The 27,109-nt window shown below is 39.1% G+C and overlaps 1 protein-coding gene across 1 annotated transcript in view; it reads right to left on the reverse strand.

Moving 5' to 3' along the window:
- dnah9 (dynein, axonemal, heavy chain 9) overlaps positions 1-27,109 on the reverse strand; it is a 160,630-nt gene that overhangs the window by 42,775 nt on the left and 90,746 nt on the right. The window contains exons 56-65 of the mRNA XM_062443156.1: positions 19,539-19,619; positions 18,796-18,975; positions 17,983-18,213; positions 16,700-16,894; positions 15,354-15,473; positions 12,543-12,731; positions 10,807-11,042; positions 10,584-10,706; positions 7,374-7,578; positions 1,305-1,469 (exon numbers count right to left, since the gene is read on the reverse strand). Coding sequence (XP_062299140.1) covers positions 1,305-1,469; positions 7,374-7,578; positions 10,584-10,706; positions 10,807-11,042; positions 12,543-12,731; positions 15,354-15,473; positions 16,700-16,894; positions 17,983-18,213; positions 18,796-18,975; positions 19,539-19,619 — 1,725 coding nt within the window. The remainder of the gene's footprint in view (positions 1-1,304; positions 1,470-7,373; positions 7,579-10,583; positions 10,707-10,806; positions 11,043-12,542; positions 12,732-15,353; positions 15,474-16,699; positions 16,895-17,982; positions 18,214-18,795; positions 18,976-19,538; positions 19,620-27,109) is intronic.

Genomic DNA, 27,109 nt, shown 5'->3' on the forward strand with positions numbered 1-27,109 from the left:
GTGCCGCTTTTTTTTTTTTTTTTTTTTTGCCTGAGCCAATATGCTGGAGAATGAACATCTGCAAAGGCAGCGCTCATCACGTCGCTGACAGAAGGCGCACACACACACATCGTCATCATCATCGTTATCAGAAGTGCTCTTAAGTATCAGAAACATCAGTTAATTCTCCTCTGGAAGAAATCAAATGCTAAATTGACATGAGGTGAACCAAAGAAAGGGAGTAAGAGAGAGGAGAATACAGTTACAGCTCCCAAATTACAGTGGAGATATTTTATACATACAGGTTACCAATGAAATAAACACTGGATACCTACCAGTAGGTACAAGGGAAGAAGTACAGCGAATAAGAAGTTAAAATATTTGAACTTATGAGGAACCTAGAAATAAATTATTATATATTTTTAATCACCTGGTACAATAATTGCATAGTACATAGAGGAAACCAACAGGATTAGCCTATATGTCCTTTTTATTGTAACTGGAAACACTTGAAGTCTGCCTTTATAGCACAACATTTAATACATGTTTATAACACATAATGTATTTATAATCAGATATAAGGGGATTTTAATTATGTATTAATTTACATTATATGTGATCAATTATAACAACTATGAAGACATTGTATATTATTACAAGTGTGTTTTATTCTGTCATTGTATTGTTTAACACTTATATTTGCTAATATGTGTGTACATTTATGATTAAATGTTTGTATATTGCTCATAAATACTAAATAGTAGGGATTTAAAGTAAAGTGCTGCCATAAAACCATTAAACCATATAAAAGGGAAGAATTCTATTCTCACTGATGACAATGTCACACAAAACAGCATAACTTGATAGCACTTGTTATGTGGTGTGTGTAGCTGAGCTGTTGCTAGTGGCTATCATGCTAGGCTAGAGACTAGGCTAGGCTAGCAAATCTCAAGAGCTTAGGAAAGTTTCTGTGTATGAAGGATTTGGTCCACGGGCTTGTTTTATTTTTTGCCACTGAAGAAAAAGAGAAAAAAAAGAAAAAAGTAAACCCTAAACTGTATAATTTGACAACTGCTAAACCCTAATAGCTTGGTAACAGGTTAGCAATGCACATCTGTCTTTATCCAAAGGATTCAAACTTTATGTCAGAGTGTGCTGTTTTGAAAAAAACAAAAAAACATTCAGTTTACTGTTTTGGCATTTAACACTGAGATATATATAAAAAGAAGATGGAAAAAATATGGATTGGATAGTATAGTATAGTATAGTATAGTATAGTATAGTATAGTATAGTATAGTATAGTATAGTAGTGAAAGAACAAGACCTTCTCTTCGATCTCAGCAGCGGTACGTTTGGTCGTCTCCAGGTTTTCCACCAGTTCTGTGTCACCCAGGAAGTTCCCTGAAGCTGAGGACAAACGGGACAGCAGGTTGTCCTCCAGCGTCTTCAGGGTGATCTTGAATCCGTTCTGTTGCTTCGTCAGCTCGGACTAATGAACACAGAAAACACACAAAAACGTTGACAGCCTCCATGTGTTTGAGAGCATTTTCTCAGACACGCCATTATGCTTGTTGCCAGGTTCTTTTCTGGCCTTATCATCATAATCTGGGGCAGTGGGAGATGTTCACAGTGCAGGTCAGTGAGAGCACATGAATACTTGAAGGGCGCCTCAAAGGCAGGACTAATCAATATGCTCTGCATCGGCTATCCGGACCCAAGAAGGGAAGCGCTCTGGGTCGGATTAGCCAGCTTCCGTCTGGTTGCTGACATCAAACCTGTGCCGAGCGACCTAACCCTCGGTGTGATGAGACCGTCGATCAGGAGGGAGGGGGGGGGCTTTGATGGTGAAAGCACACACACCCATACTGACACACACTCACATCACGTCTGAATTCTGTGGTACGAGACATTATGGATTGCATGATGAAGCAGGCATCACATATTATACACACACACACACACATATAGCTCAGTCACAATGGGTTTTATTCACACCTCACCATATGGATTAGTGCACCCCGTCCTCTAATAAAGCTCCAACTCAAGCTGGGTTTTTTTTCTGTCTTTGTTCTAGCTGAAAAAAAAAAAAAGTGTGGGAGAAACTTTTTACTTTTTTCAAAGCTCCGGCGTTGGAGAGGCGTTCGGAGAACAAAGTCGACAGGGCACGGTTACTCTCTTTATTGCTTCATCCTGCTTTGTCCTTCATTATAGTCTGTTGCCGCTCCTTGTTTCTGCTCGATAATGACTTTGCTTTATTGAAGTTTCCTTTAATAGAAAGCCTCTGCGACCTTTGAATTGTTGTAATTACGAGAGGGTGGGCTGTTGTGAGATTTGCCTACTCCGGTGTTGCCGGAAACTGATAATAGCCGAGGTTTTTTGTTGAGTGGCGTGATCCCTGGCAAACGGTGGTTATACGGTTCTGGCAGAGTTGCTTCTACCCTCGTGTAAATCACAGGGGATGGAGGGGTTGTGGTTGGAGGGGCTGCGGGTGGAGCTGTGTCTTCTCCCGTGGGCATAATGTTCCCATGACAAAAGACATACTTAGCTCAAAACGCACCAGGGGAGCAGATAGTTTAAGAGATCACACTGCTTAATTGCTCTCTTTATGACAGCATTTCCTATTGTAGTGATGAGAGGTATTTTATACCATTGTGAAAACTAATTGAGCCTCTGCCTTGTTAAACCTTACAGAGAGATGAATTTGACATTATTACTCACTCTAGTAGTTGAAAAGTTCTCCTCTGACTAAATAAAACTGTATGGAGGGAAAGAAAAAGAAAATTACGTGACGTGTGACATTTTAAAGGAAAAGCGTGTGCTCGGGGCGTGGACGGGGGAAGTACAGCATTGGTTGGAGTGGCAGACATTTAACCAGGGGGACGTTTGCCTTGTGTGACTCAACTGTGACCTTCAAACTCAACCAGACGCTTGAGCTCTTGACGAGGGGGGGAAGAGCTATCCACACCAAAAAAAAACATTCCCAACCGGATCCAATAATGAGTCCGTTTTTAACGATTAGCTTTCCTCTGGCACATTGTACTTGTAATTACCCTTGCTTGGGAAAAACAAACAATTAACCAGTCAGCAGAACACCCTAATTGGGATTAAAACGAGATATTACATCTATCATTTTTTTTCTTTTCTTTTTTTTTTTAGGCAAATGATTACCGAGGGCCACAGAGCAGCCCTGTTAAGGTAATTTGGGAAGTGGAGCATTTTAGTTCTCATTAACGCCGAAGGTCTGGGTTAAAATTGTGCGCCGCCGCACACATAAGGATGTACACATGGACGTGCTTGTATGTGTGCGGAGGGAGGACCAGAGGAGGTAGTTATAGTTGTAAAAAAGGTTGTAGACTGATCCTCCTGTGCACTCTCTCAAAAAGGCAACTTGACATTTTAAGCTCCTTAGCCCCCCCGTCTTTTGGCTCCGTTAAATGAGAGCTCTTTCACCCGGTAGTCATCTTACGGCTCAGCGACACAAACACTAACCTCATTAAAAGGTATAATGGCGGCGCCGGCTCATTCAGAGAATATAAACAGGTACAGCCAATTTGCACTTTGCTATCAGTCTGATGATTGTTATCGGTGCGGGTTGTTTACTGACGACAAAAAAAGCCATTCGGCGCTCGATTCTATGGGCCGTGTTTTTTTCACGGTGAGGTGCTTGGATTGTACACAGCGACCCCCCCCCAACCCTCCACCACCACCACCACCACCCACCTACCACACTCAACTTTCAGTGTTAATTAAAATGATAAGTGAGTTCTAGATCTTGGTTTTTTTTCCTCCTCACCCTACGATCTCAGTGAAATGCTAATTAAACAAGCTTCATTAAATCACATTTCACTTCTTCTCCATTGGATTTTTGCTGAGGGGACATAATGCTTAAAATAACTCCGGCATTTTGGTCTCCCCCACCTCTCCACCACCACCACCACCACCTTCTCTCTCTCCATTTATTAAAAATGCTGATTTGTCCATGGATGAAAGCCTACAGGTCTGAATAAAAGCGCTGCCTACGAGAGGCCCCAACGCAAACAAGGACGCCTCCAGAAAACCATCAAAATGCAAATAGGATTGTGTTCGAGTAAATCTGCCTGACCCGTTAACAGAGTTCCCGCATTATCTCCCATTCTGATCTCTCGGAGAGACTCCGCCGAAAGCCAGACACGTTCTAAGCGGAGGGGGCTTTCAGATTCCCCCACCACCACCACCCCTCCACCCTCCTACCCCTCCAACTTTTCCCCCCACGACTGACGAGAGCCTCTGTGTTTAAGGAACAGCGGGGAAGTGTGTCAATGTGTTGTCTAATTGCTGGGGTACAGTAGCGCCACCGGCCAATCCGTTTCAAGCAGCCGACATGAAAAAGAGCAGATTGTCGTGGAGATGAGCGCGAGGCATCATTAGGAGTTGGAGCTTTGATCAAGTGAGTTTTTGCTTAATTACGAACATTTACATTCACACCGTGGACCGGACTGTTGCTAACAGAACTGCTGCTCATTACTCCTGGAAAGTCTGCCGTACTGTACACAGAGAACAGAGCCGGCCATTAACTGTGACCAGCGGTGACAGTTTAAAGCTACAGCTGGTGACGGCGACGCTGATCAACAGAGTGGAACAACAGCTTCTTCACCCTCCTCACAGTCAAGGGGGGGTTGAGGGTCCGCACGATGACAACAAAGAGAGTCATTTACAATATAAAAGGGAAAAATACACCTCAAAGTGTCTCTTTTCTGCTTTTTCTCCTTTGATTTTTTTCTTAGAAGAGGTGGATATGGATGTGTGAACATAAATGAGTTTGCCAAAGTGATAAAAAAAAAAAGAAAAAAAAAGATGAAACTCCCTTGAGGATAAGCATCAAGACACAATTACACAATTCCGGGAGCTTGATGATGAATGGAGGACAGTCACAGTAACAGCACCCAGGGTGATTGTGACATAATGGTGGATTGTCAGGGCTTCGGAAGTTAATACATTTTTTTTTTTTTTTGTTATATTCAGAATTAATACATTTTTGCCTCCACGGGTGATTGTTCATCTCAAATGTGCACTTTCACAACTGTTGAATTGTCAAACGGTTTCAAAGATAAGGCTGTTAGTTAATTAAGGCTATATTTTTCATATTGTCAACAAGTGTGTGTGTGTGTGTGTGTGTGTGTGTGTGTGTGTGTGTGTGTGTGTGTATCCATCGCCTGCTATATCTTATTCCTCTGTGATGTAGAGCTCCATTGTTCAAAAAGTATTAAAAACACATCAGTGAGCCACACTGTTGCACTGGTGACATGTTCCTTCATCACCATTAACACACACTAGTTTCACACACACACACACACACACACACACACACACACACACACACACACACACACACACACACACACACACACACACACACACACACACACACACACACACACACACACACACACACACACACACACACACACACACACACACACACACACACACACACACACACACACACACACACACACACACACACCTGCTGTCACCAGAGCAAAAAATGTGGATTCATCCAGCACATTTCCTGCTGTTGGTGTGATGTTTGTTAAAAACGACAGTGGCCTGCTGTTTTAGGAAATAAGTGAAACTAAATATTTGTGAGGTGTTTTTAAAGATTTATGTCTTCAGTAGGAAGTAATGGGCTTGGGGGTGAGTAGCAGACAAGGTAGGGAAGTCATGAAGTATTGAGACACATTGTTGGTTATAGTCTTAACTCTGGATTCTTGACTTTAAGAAAAATATAGACTGGTCCTTATCTTTTAAGACACAGGTGCCCAAACTATTCCATAAAGGTTCATGTGGCTGCAGGTTTTCATTCCAACCAAGAAGGAGCACACCAGGCTTGACTCATTTAATCAGCTGATCTCAGTCTTCAGACAGTTGATTGGTTGAATCGTATGCTCTTGATTGGTTGGATCAAAAACCTGCAGGCACCACTGCGACCCTTTATGGAATAGTTTGGACATGCCTGCTTTAAGATGAGACTTATTGATGGATTTCTGTAAAAACAGCTGTTGCATCTTGAAGAGAAAACAACAGACCTCATGCAATGAAGAAGATGTTTGTATTCTTCTGCTAAACCGCTCATATTCAACAAACTCAAACTGTTTTACCAAATATTTTTTTCTTAAGAGTAGAAAGAAGAATTTCACAGCTTCATGTTCTGGTGACAGAATTCAACAAACATTAACAATATATTTAGCATTGTTAGGAGGGGTATTAGAACATTGTGAGTAATAAATGTGTTTTTTTTTTTTAATCACCAGTGATGGAGACTTTTTTGAGGCTCTTTCACTTCCTGTAGGAGTTGAGACAATTCTCACAGTAGAGCTATACTTAAGACTTTTTTGGGAGGGGTGGTAGGAATGTTTTCCCAGAAACGACTAGTTGTGATGGGGGGGGGGAGGAATGTCACTGATAACGAATACGTGGTGTGGACAGTGTGCTCATGTATTTCTCTACACTGAGCAGAATGAAACAAATGCATGTAAATTAGGTAAAAAATGTCAGGTTTGGGTGCGAGCATGTCATATAAAAGCATATCCTGCTAGTATAAGCTACGTTTGTTTTTATTTGCTTCTTTCAGGGCGGCTAGGGGGAGGGGGGGGGGGGGGGCTGCCTCTACAAGCCAACTGACTGATTTGAACAATAGTTAAGAAGCTGTGAAGTGTTATCAATACTGTTTAAAACTGGATGCTGATATACTGTGAAGAACACTAATCAATGCACATTTAAATGGTAATCTAATTTTTTCATTACTAGATGCTCTACGTATAAATCCAGCATGCACACAGAAGCAAATACACATACAGACAGGCACACAATCACACACACACACACACACACACACTCACACACACAGCCATGCGGTGTCCCGATCTCCCTAAATGAGGAACCCAAAGCCCCATAATTATCACACATCCACTTAGTTTGCCGTTAATCAAAGGCGCCAGCTGATTGTTTTGGAATCAAAGAGCCCGGACCTGCAGCCTCCTGTGATGTCTAAAAGACAGACGCCGAGTTTCTTCCCGATGCGTCGCGTTAAAGATGGATAATGACGAGTGAGAGCGCGAGGCCCGGCTCCTGGAGGGCCCCCCCCGACTCCTTCCGACTGCTTCTTTTAATTACACCTGCACTGAAGAGATGTTAGGAGAGGGGAACTCAAAGAGTCCGACGCTAACGGAACGGTTGTTTTGTTCTGTGATAGCACCTGATGGCTGTGACAGAATAGCGCTTTCATGTCTGCTCGGGTTTGCTTTAACATTACTGCGACATATCAGATAAAAAGAGATGTGTTAAAATGGTCTTCTTTGTAGTTAAATATCTGTATCGGGTTAGTGTTCCGCTCTCCTTTGACAGATTTTCTCACCTTTAGCTGTTCCAGATCAGGTCTCTCCATGCTGACCACAGCAGCCAGCAGCTGGTCCTCCAGACCGTCTCTGGTCACTGTGAAATTTATGAGCGTGCACTGGGCCTGCAGCTCCGGCTGGTAATGAGGGCTGGCGAGCTTGGTGTGCAGGATGAGGCGGAAACCGGGGTTGTACTCGCACTCCTTGTCTCCGATCTTTATGTACCTGTATGGTAAATGAGGAGCGGGACGTTTTTTGATCATCGAGGGGCGACTAAATGAAAGATTCTGAAACTGTGATGTGAAATGTGATTGGCAATTATCTGTCTTGTTCCTGTATATAGACATAATGCGTCTTTTTTCCTTTGAGTCTGGGACATTTGTCTTTAATCATCCTAGAATGACATGTGAGTTTCTCTTTAAAGAATAAGACTGCCGTTATTTTATATCATGGTCAGTGATCAATAAGGGTTGGCAAGATGAGCAATTCAAAAATATGCTTTAAAATGGTTTAAAAAGCAGCATCAGGTTTGTTAAAATGTACATTTTGTATTTTTGTTGGTTTTATGTCATTTGAAATGACATTTGCACCATTTTTTACCAAAAGTAAAATTGAATGCTCCTGAAAATGTCAAATGGTGTAACCACAAACAAATTTAAATGGTTCCTGATTGACATGATTCCCCAGATTAAATGTAATATTTAGAACAATGTATTCCATTACCTTTATTTAATATAAAAGTTATAATGTAAGATCATGCCAAACTAGTTGATATGGTGTTTTATTGAGAATTTAGTGTTTTTAAGCAAGTTGAATTTATTTGGTACGAAATTTTTATGGTTACACCACTTAGACATATTCTTTAAAAATGGATTAAAAGCAGAAATGTTATGCTGGGTGCACAAAAAAATGTATGTGTGCAAGTTATTCATACGTTTATTTCCAAATTTTAACCCCTTTAAATTTGAATAAACCACATAGACACAAAAAAACATCACTGACCCATATATCAACAAATCTCTACAGCTTCTTTAAAGGTTCAGAGCTTTTTTAAAAACCAGTGGGCAGTGTAGCTGTAAGCGAACAGAACTCACACTGGAACGCATAGTGAAGTTTCTAGGGACTATTTTCAGTTGCAGTTTTTTGGCAGCAGAGCAATGCCTGATACTTTTAATTTAGTTGCTTTGGGAAATAAGGCAATACACTACTTTCTGTTTAATTAAAAGTGTGAATGTCATTAATGGAAGGAGAAGGAATGTTTTCACTGCATGCATTTATTTACTTTGCTGCAGCTTGCGGTAATTGCAAATTGACTTTACTTCTTTTAATTGATCTGATAAATACAGCAGATATGTATCACAGTCAGGACTGTAAAGCTTTGAATCCAGAACGTGGATCCTAAATACAGTTGGTGCTATTTTAACAGGGGTTTGAACAATTTCGGAAGGTTGATGATAATGTCTTTGGTTTTTGATTGAAGCTGTAAGTATCTGACATTTTGTGTCAGTTTCCACTTATTTAAAACTCACTTTGATGGTGAGAAAGGGAATCTGAGCAGTTTTACCCCAACATTATGATGTCTTATGAATAAGTGGAACATCCTCTGTATGAAACCACAGTTTGACATTCAAACTTTCACTCAAACTAATGACACTAATTGTATGCTCATGCATGCTTTTATGAACTCAAAATGTATTCCGATCGATGATGATTTCCATAAAACAACAAAAGCAGTATTGATCAGTTCATCTTTAGAGCAAACTGCATCATATCCATCATGTCAGAGGGGAGGGACACTGAAGCACATATTTAACAAAAAATAAGTGACTAAGTGATCAATATGAAGTCACTATAATTAGCATGTTAACAACAACAGTCCGTTCTAGGTAGATAACCGGCAGTTGATTTGAATCATAGAGATATTTGAAATCGGAAACCTTTTTTATATCTGTTGCCATTTTCAGAGATAAATAATAATATTAATAACGGTATGTATTTGTAAAGCAACTTTCATACAAGAAATGCAGCTCAAGGTGCTTTACAACAAAAGAAATGACATACACCAAGTGCTTCACGTTAAAAGGGATTAATGTAACAAAAGATAGAAAATAAAACCCACTTGAGACATTATTAGAAATAAGACAAAATAAAGTGAAAATGTAATACACATTTGTGCTACAGTGTTGGTAATTTGAGACTTAATAAGTGAAAACTCAGAAAGTATTTTGCCTGCGTACACAATCCATAAATCAGCCCCTTGGTCTCTGAAGCCATAAGCAAACAGAACCTCTCTTTACCCAACGGACACAGACTCACCACTTGTCTTGACGAACCGATACTGCTTACCCTGAACATCTTCCTATGGCTTTAACCTCACTGTAGGTCTTATCTGTGTTGGATGCAACCCAAAGCTGCCCCAGAAAAAAACTAAACCATAGTGGTGCTGTGGGGGTTAAAAACACACACCACAGTTAATCATGCCACAATAGCTTGGTTCTAGCCCATTAAGGCTTTGTATGTAAGGTGGAGGAGCTTAAAGTCATAGTAAATGTAACAGGAAGTCATTGCAGAGCAGCTAAAACTGGACTAATGTGCAGGTTTGGTTTTGTTTAATAGCTGAGCTATACAGTTTTGAATGAGCTCAAGTCTCTTGGTGCTTGTTCAGGGGACCAGTAAAAAGTGCATTAAGGTAATCGAGTCGGCTTGAGATGAAGGCATGAATTGGTTTTCTGCATCTTTTTGTTGTTCTTCAGTTTGTTGTTTCTAAGGTGGTTCGTGTTGGACCTGAAACTTCGTTACGAACCTAATGTTAGATCTGAAAGACAACGTTTGATCGGACTGAACTGATTTGGTGTCGTGGGAAAACAAAACGGACTCTTTATCGAGTGGATTGATCTTTGATCAGGCACAAGTTAGACACACACACTGAAAAACTCAAACCCTTCTCCATTCCTTCTCGTTACCCAGCACCCCGATACATAATGAGACTTAACCATTTTATCTTCAGTTTTGAATGCGTCTCAGTTGGTCTTCGCTCGAGTTTGCTCTGCACCATTAAAGCTGTGATTAGAACACACTATTCTGTTCATTTTACAAGTTCAGATAACTGAAAACTGATTTAAATGCCAGTTTTTGGTACTTGGTGACACAGACACATGTTTTCCAGTATCAAAAGATATCAAGACCTTCACAACATTAAGAATTTTTGAAAAGCTTAAAGAGTTTCTTACCTGCCCTTCTTAATGGTTTCTCTACCCAGCAGAGGTCCAAGGACAGGATCCAAGGTTTCCTCCAAGTTTTCTATCAGGACCACTTCACCTTCTGCCAGAGCTCTCTCTATGGCATCCAAGTACCTTTCAAAATAAAGCAGCAGGTGTTTCTTTATTGATGATTGTCTGAAATACATCCAAAAAAACCATCATGTCCATATTTGAGCATAAAGCCCCTACTCACCCTCTCTGTCCGATGCGGATGACGCGCAGGTTTTCTCCGTATTTGTTTTTGATCCACTTGATGCCCTGCAGCTGGGGGTCCACTATGAGGGGCCATCGCTGGCAGGAAGTAAGGATGGTGGCGTTCTCGGTGGACATCCTGTCGGCAGGGAGCCCCTCGTTCTGCCACGCTGCGATGTCGGCGCCGTCCGTCAGCATGGTGAGAGGGTCCAGGTCAGGGGTCACTGGGATGGGAACCTTTGTAGATAATATCAATGAGTATATGTGATGTTATTGGACTAAAGATGATTCAAAATCGTTATATAAAGTTATATAAAAGTTTGTCTCCTTCTAAAACTTTTACATCCTTTGATTTACTGTGATAGAGAGCTGAGGTATATGTTTGTTTCATGTTGTCGTTACTCTCAACAATCTCCCCCGGCATCTGAATCTTGTTGGAGAAAAACACAAGCAGCCCTTTCTGACCTTCCTTTCAGTCTTCATGCATTTGTCAGGGACTATTTTCAGCCGTGGATTAATGCATATTTGGTGCTACAGTGTTTTGTTTTTTTTCTTCCAGCAACTGAAAAGGACATACTGAAAAGGAAAAGATTACTGAGCTTTACTTCGACTTGTGTAAAAGAAAACTGCTTTATTGTAGCTCGGGGGGGAAAAAAATCGCTTTTTTTTTTTTTTTTTTTTAATAGCTCGGCTATCGATTCTGAAGGTTACTGAAAACAAGAAGACATTGTACTCGGAATGAGGCGACATGAAAAAACAGGTTATGAATGAGATGACTTAATTTTCAACTTATTTGCAGGTAAAAGTGAAAGTAAGTGTCCTGTCACTTATAATCCCTCACTGCAAAGCTACGGCAAGCACAGTAGGTCAAAGTGAACCAGAAAGTCGGGCTGTAAGTTAAGCTTTACAACAGACAGTATGAGTTTTAATTTTACCTCTGTTTTCTCTTCAATAAATACATTTACAACTTGTCTGATAGTCTGACTGCTCCTTCTCGTTAACTTACCTATTTTAAGTGATGTTGCTGCATTCGTAAATGTTAGCAGTTCATTTGATGAATAAATTATCATCATAACCAGGGGCAGATATAGGATATTGATGAGATAAGCCCAGAGAACCCAGAGGCTTTTTCGTTTTTTGGATGGTTCACATTTGCAGAATTTAATTTTACAGCCTTGTATTGACTACTGTTAACATTAGCAGTAGTAGTAGTGATTTAAGGTTTATAACTAACGATCCCTACAGTACCCACCACTGTACTCTTTACCATAGATTTAGCTGGTCATCCCTTACAATGAGGCAAGATCAGCCTTGGTTTTTATTCATATATAAAGCTTTACTACAGTTACTGCCACTCTATATTTCATCTCTTGATGAAAGTCAGATGATATTGGTTCTCACTCATAGAATTTGTTGTTGCTCTACACTCAGTTAGTCAGAACTGAATTAGGAAAAATGTCTCCTATAATGCATCATTCAATTATTTACTTTTCAAAGGCTTTATCTCAGACCCTGTTTTAACTGATTCAAAGGTTTTCAACTAATCTTCACTGTTTACTTTACTTTATGATCATAAACTTGAAGGAGAAAACACAAGCAGCCCAGAGTTGACCAATCACCATCCTAAAGATCTCCACATGGCATCCCTGTAACTAGACTTTAGAAGAGCAGTTCTGGATTGAAGAACTATTGCCATCATCATAACCCTTTAAAACGAAGACATAAGAGCCCGCCCACCTTCAGCTGACTGAGATAAGGCCTCCAGGTGTTGTCCATGAGCTGCAGCCTGTAGCGTTTGGTGAAGTACCCCAAGTAGGAGACGAATGCGGTGATGAGGAGGACGTCCCCGCATAGAGTCCTCTCCTGTTTCCTGAAGTTTTCCACAGCCTCCGCCCAGCGCACATTCTCTGCCGCGAGACCTCCAACCTGAAACGTAGAGATGACACCCAACTTATATCTCTTTTTTTTTTTTAAATGAGCTTTTCATATCCTTCATCCCCTCTCTGCTCTATTCTTTACTGCAGTGATGATTTAATTACCCTTCAGGGATCAATAAGTTCACTGTAATATCTTATCTCTCCCTAATTGAAGAGGGGACTTCTATTCAAGTCTGTAACTTCTCAGCATACATCCTAAGAAAGACTTTACACTCCGGCGAGTTGACTGCATTTGCATTGATATTTCTGAACGCTGATTCTCGTCCTTTTTGTTGCTCCTGTCAGGCCTTTTTTTTTTCTTTCTTTTTTGGAGTCTTCCTCTGAATAATTTGGATTACCATACTAACAGTGTCAACACTCATCTTTTTTTTTGTTTCGCTGCTGTCAGCAGGAGATTACCACAGCGGCATGATGATGGTGGGATTTTATGCATATATGTGTGTGTGTGTGTGAGTTTCTTAACATATGGAAAGAGGAGCTACACTAAAAAAAAAAAAATGTGTGAGCAAAAATATGCATCAATACAAGTTTGTGGAACAGTGGTGTGATGCTAAAGCTACTGTCTGTATCTTTTTATTTAATACAAATATCTGTATTCAAATTTATACCAGAATTGGTGACTGATACCTGAAGCTGCTCACTAAATATACACAATACTATTTGATAGTAGTAGTAGTATTAGTATTTTAACTAGACCTGTCACGATCGCTACTTCTGTTAGAAATAATCTGGACAAACAACAATTTTAAACTACTGTATAATGATAATATATAATAGGGGATTGGAGAGTGGGCGCTAGAACCCGACCGAACCCTAACCCTAAACCTATCACAGATATATCGGTATCAGCTAATAAGTTGTCTGATATGTTTTTTTTAAATTGTGTAGAGTGTTTGTTTTTTTGTTAGTTTTATTATCTTGACTGCCTGTACTTTTATCAGAACTATCAATTTTGCCCTTTCTGTTTTACTTGATTGTATAGAAAGCACTTTGTAACATTGTTTTGAAAAACGCTATATAAATAAAGTTATAATAATAATACAAAAGATTATTGTTATTATTATCATTATTATCATTATTACATTCCAACTTTGTCACAAGTGTTTGATAGCCACATTTGAGGGATCATTGTTAAAAAAAAAAAAGTGTGTTTATGAATATTTTCTGTATACATAAGATTATCAGCCAATATATCGATATCAGGATTTTTTTGCTCCCTAATATTAGTGGTATCGGACCATAAAATTCAGTATCCGTCAGGCCCTGGTGGGTGCTATACTTCTGTAAAAACACAGACTGTCATTATGGTTGGAGTTATTTATCTTTAATTCTTCTGCAGTCTCCACTCAGGACGTACACAGTGAGGAATGGAGGACACTACTCAGGAGGACACTACTCACTTAGCCAATGTGACATGAATAGCCTCTTAGCTGCTAATGTGAAGTGTGGTAATAATGAGGTAAAAAAAAAGATCTAGGTAATGTCCATGTATCATATGGTAAGTCCATATATAGACATGATGATGTTGATAATTAAGTTATTGTACGATAAGTCAACGTAATTATTGTGACAGACCTAATCTTAACCATCTACCTAAATGAACCAGACCTCTTTAGTAGATAAAAAGCTGTGTAATTTTCGGTTAATAATTACACAGCAGCACACAGCAGTTAATGGTCCAGGTGCAAATAGAACAGGAAGCCCATAATGCATGATTTTTCTCTAAATACTGGAGGCTGTGTATTGTATATAATGGGAGTAAGCCCAGATGAATGTAAATTTGAAAGCTATTAACAAACAATAAACGGGCCATAACAGCTAATTTGGATATATTGTAAATGTCCGATAAATAGGTTGCTTACGGAATAAAAAGAAAGAATGTCTATGATTTAAAAAAAGAGAGAAAAAGCTCTCTTGGCTATTTTGCAGGCACCTTCGAGACTCTCCCTTGACTTCAGCTCGTCATTTACTGTCAAGTCTCCGAGGTGCCGGCTTTAATATTGGATCGTGAGGTAAAGAATAAAATAGGTCAGGCTTCATCCTTCACTGCGCTGCTAATCTGATGAAAACTGATGAAATATACTGGAGGATAAACCCCCACGGAATATCTGAATATTGAACTCTCTCTTTAAGTGGCCTCTAGCCTGTTTGTTAACAAAAAATTTGCCTCATCTGTGTAAAGTCAGTTCCTGTTTGCAGTGTACACACAACAACAACCACCCGGATAAGTCTGAATCTGATTATTATGAGTCGAGATCTGAAGGTTTTAAGGGCGCCTATCTTCTATCATTTCTATTATTTCCAAAGTGGACTTTTATCCTCAGTGGACAACAGAGATAATGGTATTATTGTACAGAGTGAGTCAGCAGTGTGTGTTCGTCTGTGTGTTTCACTTTAAGTTATAACTTTGAAAAGAAGTGTTGCAACATTTTTAACTCATTTGGATGCAGAAGAATGTATTTGTATTAATTCACATCCTTACTATGCACATCTGTATCTATCTAATGGAAGGAGTTAAGTGGGACAGCTTAGAAAAGAAAAAAAAAAGTGTGTATGTGTGTATCTGATGCTGCCTATGATCCGACCCCCGATCCCCCCGCCCCCTCCTCACCAGGCGGTTGGCCAGGGAAATGGTACGCGCCGTTGACTCCGCTTCCTGTTGGCACTTGAGCTTGTCTGCGGTGGCTTTCTCAAACTTGGCTGTCAGCTTGGCCAGGTTCTCATTAAGGTGCTGATATACACACACACACACACACACACACACACACACACACACACACACACACACACACACACACACACACACACACACACACACACACACACACACACACACACACACACACACACACACACACACACACACACAAGTAAGCACACAGAAACAGAGTTAAAAAAATTGGCACTTGTTAAAATACAGTACAGCCGTAAAGAATCCTCAAAGACAGAACAAAGATCACTGAAGTCTGTTTATGAAAAAAACTTAGGGAGCGTGTGAAAAGTTGGTTCAAACTTCTCGTTCCCTCTGCTATGGATTTGTTTGGCATATGGAAGCAATTAGCGCAAGGACAAACAGGATTAATCGGTGGAGAGGCACACAGGTTCATTAGATTAGTTTGAGGATTGCTAATTCCCCTTGGCTACGAACCCCCCCCGCTCTCCGCTCAAGCGATCCGACTGAGGGGCTGAAAAATGACAGAGAGACAGAGAGAAGTCATGCTGGATCTTATTAACAGTCGTCACTCTGGCGCTCTGCGGGGGTTTTGATGTAAGCAGCCGTCGCCGTCGCAGCAGTGTCCCATCGCCGCGCTCTGCTGGGGCTCTCCCTTTGCGCTCAGATGTGCTGAATGTCAAACGCCACTGAGAAACAATTATTTACAGCTGCTTTTATCAATAGTGTTTTTTTTAATTTTTTTTTTAGGGTTGATGGATTCGGTTTTAGATTAATGAACAGTAAAAGCCTTTAATAGCACTTACAGCAGCTTTGTATTGATGAAATACTGCTGGTGTGTCGTTACCGGCGGAGCGCTGTGTGTGTCAACTGTCACTCAAGCCTTGATAAAATAATTCATATCCTGAGTTTCTGCTTCAGTTTATAGCCTCCGGTTGGTTGTTTTTATTTTTATTTTCTGTTGCATTAAAATCTTATTATGCTGCATATCATCAGTTTGATAGGAATTCATGCTGATGTCTCGAGAATCTTTTATGACTAAGTGATGAGATTTCTAACTTTCACAAGTCATTTTTCATCACACATTATGCTTGGTTAAAAAGTCAGCCCAACAACTAAAGCTTTAAGACTCTATTTAGTGTCTGTGTCAATATGTTTTAACAAAAAACCAACAGCAGGACAAAGATACTGAAACTGCCTTTTTTTTTTTTTTTTAGATACTTGGCATATAACAAGAAGACGCCTTTCCTTTTTTTCTGTATGCTCAGTCCGATATGAAGGCTTACATTTATCTTGCTCGTGATGGCGGCGAGCTTCTCCTGCGCGGCGGCGAGCTCTGCGTTGGCCTTGCTCAGAGCCTGACGCTTGGGCTCCACCTCGCAGTACACCTCGTAGAACTTGACTATGTTTAAAACCCAGGAGCACAGGCCCGCCGCCGCGTATGACTTGGAGGTCACCAGATCTGGCTGGAACTCTGGATCCTGGAGAGGGATGAAAGGAAAAAGTGCAAAATGAATACTGACTGAACACTCGTCAGGCTAAGGGCTAAAAAAGTATATTGCAATTATGTTACTGCCCTTCAAAGACAAACACAGTAACAGCCTATTTAGTCAAAACCGAGTTAAGACCACTTGTTGATATTTGTTTTGGCATATTAAAAATAATGAACCCTATAATGAACCTTAATTAACCCCTATGACCTCAGCGACAGAGGGACAAGTAGCTAGATGACTAGCTAGCTCTAGTTAAAGCTAGATATTGAGATAGCCACACCTAGTCTTGGAAATTGATATATTATGTCTGTTTACTGTAATTGAAAAACATGTTAATATTTTAGTAATTCAGTTTGCTACACCACATAATAAAGTCGTAATGAGTAGCTAATTCCAACCACAATGAAGAAAACAATGCCAACATAGTAAGAGTAGCTGAGCTAGCGTAGCCTAGCTAAGGAGAGCAGCACAGACTGCAATCTTAGCCGCTGACTTTGGTGGAATTCACATATAATGCAATGGTTAAGCTACCTGAATCACATATTTAAATGTAAAAAATTGAAATTGTGTAAAGGCTATAAGAATACTATTTTCTTTTTTCTTTTTTTTTTTAACATTTCTGATTAAAATAATCTACCCACAAGGGTACTACTTAGTTTATCTGTTGTGGTGTTTATTTGCTAAACATGACTGAACATTGGTTTTTGCAACCCAACTGTTAAATAATGAAGGACTTTTAAAAGATGTATGAAATGATTTCACATTAATAAGTCTGAGAAGTGACACTGTGTGGTGTACATAGTAAATTTAGACTGAATTTGGGCTTTATCTGCTGCACTGACATACCTAATATCCACTTCATTGAACTTGATAATCAGGGCGGCTGTTAAATTTGTAACGCTTAATTAACTGGTTGATTTTCTCCGGCTGTCATTTGGACACTCAGCAGCCATAAAGTGCTGCTGTCATTGTAGTCACACCCCTGCTAAATTCAAGACTTATTAGTTGAACTTACCAAGCGACAGACATTGCACACTGAGCATCGACTTTAAAGAATAAGAGCTTGAAAGACTTGCCTGCAGGTAAGGCTGAATGGCTTTCAGACAAGCCTCTGGGATGTTCTCTTTGTTGAAGTTTATAAGAGAGTCCAGGAACGCGTCTACCTTGGCCATCATCACTTTTGCTGCCTTCCAGCTCCGATCCTTGGGGACTTTGCCGCCCGGCGCCATCAGGACCATGACAGCCGCAGTGACGTTGGTCACAGCTGCCACCGGAGAGCCGAATGACTTCAGCTCTGTCAGGTTGTTCTGAAGTAGAGAAGATATAAAGAAGCATGGATGGAAAATGAAAGAGCCGTGATTTAATTGAGTTTGAACGACTGCATATCTCTGTGGTCTGCTGGGGCCAAAAAAAAGGGAGAAAAAAGGAAAGGATTAGAATAAAAAGAAGACGAACCTATGCTGACTTTGAGAAGACAACAGAGAATTCTAATTAGGGCATCTTTAGAGAGCTCTAAGCAGTGATTGAACTGTCTGTTCTGCTTGTTTGAACAGAGAGCTCTTTTAAACACAGAGGGTGTTTTTGAAAATCCCCCAGGCTGCTCATAAACCTACACGGGATGCGAGGATGAAGTTAAATGCCCGCAGAACATAGAGAACACATTATTTTAGCAAAGACCAGGCTAAATCCTCTGATTCAATAATCTTTTATACAGTTCAAGGCCTGTGTGGACATAACTTAGTCGGCTGAAGCTGGGAAAACAATATCAAACAAAGAAAAAGAAGAAGACAAACCCTCTTTAATAAAAAATAAAGAAGAAGAAAACTAAGAGAGAAAAGTATGATGGAGGAAATCAATAAGACACAGTGAGGGATGAAAGAGTAGCCGACCTTATTGAGAATGTTAAGGGCGTCCTGCGCAGCGAGGAGAGCTGGTTCAGCCTTGGCTAAGTCCTCCTCACAGTCTCTCTGTTTGCCGCTGACCACAACAGCGATGGCCGCCACCTTTTGCTCTTCTTCATCAGCCACAGCTTTTTCCTTGGACACTTTCTCAGTTTCTATCCCGACCACCTGGAGAAAGCACACATGATTTATTCCTGGGTTAATGTTGCAAGCTGGGCCACTGCTTAAATTTCACAGCAAGACTTTCTGTGTGGGTACAGTCCAAAAATAAACAAGTGTTTCAGTGTTCAGATGAAGGTGTGGGGGGAAAAAAGTAGTCATTTTATTAACTGAATATGCAACTAGAAACCTGCACTAGTTCCTGCTTTTTAAGTGCAGCTTCCTTCTTTTTTTCTCATGCGTTTACTCAGAGCCATTTCTACCCCCAACACCAAAAAAGCATCTGTGGATTTATCCTCAGCAACAGGGAGATTGTGTCTGGAAGGACAAGCTGCTGCTGAATTTTTTAAATGTCAGTTTTCATTTCTTTCAGCACCACAAGCGAAACGCCACTTCACCTTCGCTGTATTAGGGTCACGGCAGAAATCTCAGAGACAGATATCTCGAAACCTGGACAAATAAATATCCAGGAGTAGCAGCTAGAAACCAGCGAACGCAGTGTAAGTTAGAAAATATCAACATTTAACTGTGAGATTTTCTTCGGCGCGTCTATAAGGGAATAATATTCTTGCCTGGATCAGCTTGTCGGCGTCCTCGTTCTTCTGCTTGAGTTCCACTTCTTGAGCGGCCAGCTTGGCCTTGAGGTCATCCACCTATCAGAGGATGAGACAAGGAGACCAAGGGGGGTCAGGAGGATGTTACTGGCTGACACCGCAGCCAAGACTGGACTTTATATTCACCAGATCTCAATGAAAGAGTCTCTCCCGATTCATATATATATATACTGTATGTTCATCAATCTATCTATTAATCGAAACTTAAAGGCACCCTATGGAGGTTTCTTGTACACAAACAGCATAAAGTAACTAAGTACTTCTATCTAGGTATATTAAAATTGTACTTGATTATTTCTATGTTATGCTACTTAATACCTCATCCCTGCTACATTTCAGAGGGACATATTGGACTTTTCCCTTTTACAGCTGTAGTAAGTAGCTACTTTAAAGATTATTATGCTATAAATATACAGTCTTCTTAAAAAAAAGATGCATATTAATAAGTAATTACCAATTTCCTTCTTCATAAAACATTTTTGTACATTTTGCTTTGTGCTTTGTTTACATCCATGCTGACATTGCTACATTGGTTAGGTAAGTTACTGCTGACATCAAATAACTCCATGTCATATAGTTTCAATTACCATCACACAGGGAAATTTGACTTGCAGGCTTGAACTCTGATTTGAGGTAACAGGAATGTATATCATGTCACCTGTGTGTTTGTGCACATACATTGGCATCTATGTGCTCCATAGCACCACGGGAGGTTTAAAACTCCACTGGGTACCTTTAATGAAATAGTTTAACATTTTGAGAAATATTCTTTATTTGTTTTCTTTCAGAGAGTGTGATAAGGAGATCAATATCAGACTAACCTAGCTTTTGATTTATGAAGACATTCCCATCCTCGTTCAAAAGGTTTCTTTCTACATTTTGACTTCTCACAGTAGGAAAAGCATAGGTGTCAATAATAACATTACGAGTCCCAGTAAACCACAACAGTGTGACAGTGAACGAGGACCTGCAAAACCAGGACCCTGAAACTAAAGCAGCTAAATGGAATTCAGCCAGTTTTTATTTATTTTTAAAAATAATTTATACCTGTGTTTTCATTACTGTGACATGTCATAATGTCCTCTGGTGGGGAGCACCAGGTATTTAGTCTATGCAGGGTCATTTACACCTTGAGAATGGGTTGCTAGCACACCTGACTATCATGCCAGAGTTGTTAAGAGTCACAAGTCAAGGTGTGAATGTGTTTTAAACTAGCTGGGGAGGAGGTGTCAGGGCAGTATTATGATTGGCTTACAAACATAGAGGTATTAAGAGAACATGATACTGTGTTGCAAGATGGTGCCCCATTTATTCGATCCAATACAGCATTAGCACTGTGCTGCATTCATGTCATATCACAGTACTCTTAATTACAAGATGCTAACTTGTAAACAGAGTTCACGTCAACATCCAAGTCTAGGAAACACTGATTTTTCTAAAAAAAAACTTTGATGTATCCGATTTGGCGCTTCATCATTCAAAAATACCTCATGACATGTTAGATTATCTTTATGCTAAGCTGGGCTAAACACATCCTGATTTCAGATACTTACTTTACACACTCTCAGAGGCAAAACAAATAAGTACATTTCCCAAAAAAATACTGAACTATTCCTTTAGGTTAAACAGGAATCAACACATATGACAAAGCCTTTCTGGTGTTCACAGGTTGGGAGGAAGAAGAACAGAACACATGCATTAAGAAGAGAAGAGAACAGTCAATAGAACATAGGGGCATGCTGCACACAATAATCTATTTTCGTCTCATTAAATGGTATAAGCAGCAATCAGCGTGTATATCATGGGCACTAATGAATCCATCGCTATCATCTAATTGAATCTCTTGGGCGGTTTTGAAGGACTGATCATTTGTTTTTGTTGTGTATATCATCGTTGGATCTTATTAGTAATACAATCGCTGATCGAGCGAGATGGAAGTTTAATTGAAACCTAAACATCTCCTCAGTTCCTTCAAAGCAATAAAGAGGATTCTGTGGCTCTGGGAAAGTCAAGCAAAATGAGCTCCACAAAGGGGTCCTAACCCTTTACGGATAACATTTAGTGCCCTGCAGGATTCTGCCGTGGACCAATGCGTGTGACCTTTAATCCATTACTACAAAAAAAATCGGATTCTGTCCGGGCAGATAAAGGGGGCAGGAAAGGATGAATGGCATGCATATCTGGAAAAGAAATTTAAAAAAAAAAAAGCTGTAAGATCAAGAGCTGTTATCAGCACACATAACCACAAAAACACACACACATATACACACACACACAAATGCACAGAGCAAGGACGGTCGTAAAGAGAAATTAAAGCTGTTAGAAAGTCCTCGTAACTCCCCGACAAACAGGGCTTTGCATTACCGTCAGACTCCATCAAAATGTTGCACTGGGGAAATAAAAACAGACGGTTTTTCATGCTTGTCTTTCGACTAATTAACAAACAGGAAATCAGGCCGGAGGGAAGACGGCCCTTTCGGGTTGTGACGAATCCCGTGCAAAAAATAAATAAAAAAATCGGTCGAACATTTAGACGAGCGCCGAGTGAGCCATCAACATGATGAATAGGCAGAGGGGAGGAGGGGGAGGAGGAGGGGGGAGGGTGAAGAGGGACAAACTAATTGGTGGGAGACATGGGTGAGATTCAATACATGTGAGCGGCTTCTGTGGTGTAGATAGAAATCCAAGCCTCCTCTCTCTCTTCTTCTGTTCCTGACTGGCTTTAAAAAAAAAAATCACAACATGGCTACAGCCCACTCTCACTCTCTGCTACTGTTAATGTAGATTACAACTATTGTTTCTTTAAAGGCGAGATAAGATACCAAAGCAGGCAACTATACCCATTCATCCATACGTGTGATGGCTTACGGACTCAAAAAGAAAACCAATCGTTTCTGTTCAATAGAGTTTTGGATTTGGGTGTTGTGGTTCACATTTGCTGTGGTGATAAGTAAGCTTCATTCATGCAACAAAGAGACATCTGGCTGTGTGCGTTAGGGAGGGGAAATAAAGTCTCATGTTTCCAGTTCTGATCCTTTTAAGGGAAACCTTGGATTTTTCTCTCAATGTAAAGAGCTGTCAGGACTGTTAGGATTTCTGTTAGAGATTAAGATGCAAACTTACATCTAACACTAACTACTGACTGCTGCAACTATTACTACCTTTACTACTGCTAGTATTACTAGTGCTATTACTATTTTATACTATTATTACTAGAATGACTAATACTATTACTACAACTGCAACTATTACTACTTGTATTAGAAGTACTATTACTACCTCAACTGCTGCTACATTACTAATCCTACTATATCTATCACTATGATTGCTACTACTATTACTACCACCACCTACTACTACTTGTACTACTGGTATTACTAATGGCGCTTTTCCACTACACAGTTCCAACAGTTCGGCTAGACTCGACTCGGTTTTTTTTGCGTTTCCACTAGGGAAAGTACCTGGTACCTGGTACCTTTTTTAGTACCTGCTCTGGTGAGGTTCCAAGCGAGCCGAGCCGATACTAAATGTGACGTCAACAGACTGCCGGCCACTGATTGGTCAGAAGAGTTGTCGCTGGAAGAGTCATGAGCCGTCCCACATAAGAATCAAACCCGGTATTTTTAGATACCGGCAGCAGCGTTACAGCCATACGGCTCAATTTTCTTGCTTTGTGTGTGACAAAAAGCCACAAATAGCAGCAACACCACTGCCTCAATGTCCTCCATTGTCTACTATTATTTTCAGTATTACTAATGTTTCCACTATTACTAAAACTGCTGCTAATATTACTACTTCTATTACTAATTGCACTACTACAAGTATTACTACTGATAATACTAATATTACTAATCAAACTATGATTACTACTACTACTACTATCTACTGCTACTATCTATCTACTACTGCAACCACTACTACCAGTATTCCTAGTATTACATTGGCACAAGCGTGTGCATGTGTGTGTTTGTGTGTCTCTACCTAGGCAAGCGTTTATAAGATGAGTGGGTGGGCAATACAGATTCCACAGTACACACATACACACACATAACTACTCAAGGCTAGACTAACCAAAGGTGGACACAACCTCCACAAATTTGAGGAGAGAGAGAAAAAAAAAAACATGCTGCTAATGTGTCCTCCCGGGAGCAGGTGACTCATACACTTATACAGCATCTCCTACAGTCCCCCCCGCCACACACACACACGCACACACATTGTTGCTTTAACCCTCCTGGTCCTTGTTTATCATGACCACAGCAGCCTCTGGCGAGCCATGGATCCTTTTGCACTGAATGTTAAACAACATCAGCGTGGATGCACTAACAAACGCAGGGTGCATTAATGGTGGCTCGCTGCTGTAAAGGCTGCACTCTCTAATTAGAAGGCTCCTCGATTACCATACAACTTCTATATATGTGAGTGTGTGTGTGTGCGTTGGCTCATTCCTACAGCAAACAGACCACAGGAAACAAAAACACAGAACACTCTGTCGCTTTCACACTGACGTCACTTCTGTATAAGGTGTATTTATGCATGTGCGTGATTTTGTGCGGGTGGGCATGTGTGGGCATGTTTATGCAAAGCAGTGTAAATGCACAGTATGTAAGAGCCAAATTGTGTGTGTGTGTGGTTTTATATTCATATCCATAGCATACTAGACCCACTGTAATTAGGGCTGCTTCACACACAGACCTTGTGTTGCATTATTCATATACTGTAGCTCTGTTCTGCAAAAGGTGTTGAGATGGTAAACATTTGAACAAATGGATCCAGGTGCAGATATTAAAGATAGAGACGTCAAATGATTCAAGTAAACATTTCACATTGCGAAAGAAAGAGGAGGCAGGAAGAGTCATCCAGTCATCCATCTGCTCTTTGTGTTTTTACAGAGATAATTAGTGTGTGTGTATGTGTGTGAGTTTGTGTGAGTGTGTGTGTGGACATCATGGCAAGTATAACACTACCACCACTACTACTACTTCTATTACCACAAAACTACTACTACCACTATCATTACTACTAAAAATACCACTATTGATAATAACTCTATTACTACTACTGATACAACTATTGCTATTACTACTACTAATACCACTATTACAGTTATTACTATTAATACCATTATTACTATTACTTATACCTCTATTACTACTACTAATACCACGGTTACTATTATTACTAGTTCCACTATTACTATTACCTCTATTACTACTACTAATACCACTATTACTAATACCCCTATTACTACTACCGATACCACTATTACTATTACTACTACTAATGCCACTATTATTATTACTACTACTACTACTACTATCATTACTACTACTACTGTCATTAACATTACTACTACCACTATCGTTATTACTATTACTACTATCATTATTATGACTAGGCTACTATCATTACTATTACTACTACTACTGTCATTAGCATTACTACTACCACTATCATTATTACTATGACTACTATCATTACTATTACTACTATCATTATTATGACTAGGCTACTATCATTACTATTACTACTACTACTGTCAATAGCATTACTACTTCTACTACCATTACTATTACTACTACTATGATTAGCATTACTACTACTACTATCATTACTATTTCTACTATCATTACTATTACTACTATCATTAGCAATATTACTACCACTGTCATTACTATTTTTACTATCATTACTATTACTACTATCATTAGCAATATTACTACCACTACCATTAGTATTACTACTATCATTAGCAATATTACTACCACTATCATTAGCATTACTACTACTACTATCATTACTATTACTACTATCATTAGCAATATTTCTACCACTATCATTAGCATTATTACTACCACTATCATTATTATTACTACAATCATTAGCAATATTACTACCACTACCATTAGTATTATTACTACCACTATCATTACTATTACTACTATCATTAGCAATATTACTACCACTATCATTAGCATTATTACTACCACTATCATTACTATTACTACTATCATTAGCAATATTACTACCACTACCATTAGTATTACTACTATCATTAGCAATATTACTACCACTATCATTAGCATTAATACTACTACTATCATTACTATTACTACTATCATTAGCAATATTACTACCACTATCATTAGCATTACTACTACTACTACTACTACTACAGTACTATCATAACTATTTCTACTATCATTACTATAACTACTATCATTAGCATTATTACTACCACTATCATTAGCATTACTACTACTAGTAGAATAATTAGTTCTACTATCATTACTATTACTACTATCATTAGCAATATTACTACCACTATCATTAGCATTACTACTACTACTATCATTACTATTTCTACTATTATTAGCATTATTACTACCACTATCATTAGCACTGCTACTGCTACTATCATTACTATTTCTACTATCATTAGCATTATTACTACCACTATCATTAGCACTGCTACTACTACTATCATTACTATTTCTACTATCATTAGCATTATTACTACCACTATCATTAGCACTGCTACTACTACTATCATTACTATTTCTACTATCATTAGCATTATTACTACCACTATCATTAGCACTGCTACTACTACTATCATTACTATTACTACTATCATTAGCATTATTACTACCACTATCATTAGCATTACTACTACTACTATCATTACTATTACTACTATCATTAGCATTATTACTACCACTATCATTAGCATTACTACTTCTACTACCATTACTATTACTACTACTATGATTAGCATTACTACTACTACTATCATTACTATTTCTACTATCATTACTATTACTACTATCATTAGCAATATTACTACCACTGTCATTACTATTACTACTATCATTAGCAATATTACTACCACTGTCATTACTATTTCTACTATCATTACTATTACTACTATCATTAGCAATATTACTACCACTACCATTAGTATTACTACTATCATTAGCAATATCACTACCACTATCATTAGCATTACTACTACTACTATCATTACTATTACTACTATCATTAGCAATATTTCTACCACTATCATTAGCATTATTACTACCACTATCATTACTATTACTACAATCATTAGCAATATTACTACCACTACCATTAGTATTATTACTACCACTATCATTACTATTACTACTATCATTAGCAATATTACTACCACTATCATTAGCATTATTACTACCACTATCATTACTATTACTACTATCATTAGCAATATTACTACCACTACCATTAGTATTACTACTATCATTAGCAATATTACTACCACTATCATTAGCATTAATACTACTACTATCATTACTATTACTACTATCATTAGCAATATTACTACCACTATCATTAGCATTACTACTACTACTACTACAGTACTATCATAACTATTTCTACTATCATTACTATAACTACTATCATTAGCATTATTACTACCACTATCATTAGCATTACTACTACTACTAGAATAATTAGTTCTACTATCATTACTATTACTACTATCATTA

This window comes from Scomber scombrus, chromosome 21 (assembly GCF_963691925.1).
Source record: "Scomber scombrus chromosome 21, fScoSco1.1, whole genome shotgun sequence".
NCBI lineage: Eukaryota > Metazoa > Chordata > Actinopteri > Scombriformes > Scombridae > Scomber > Scomber scombrus.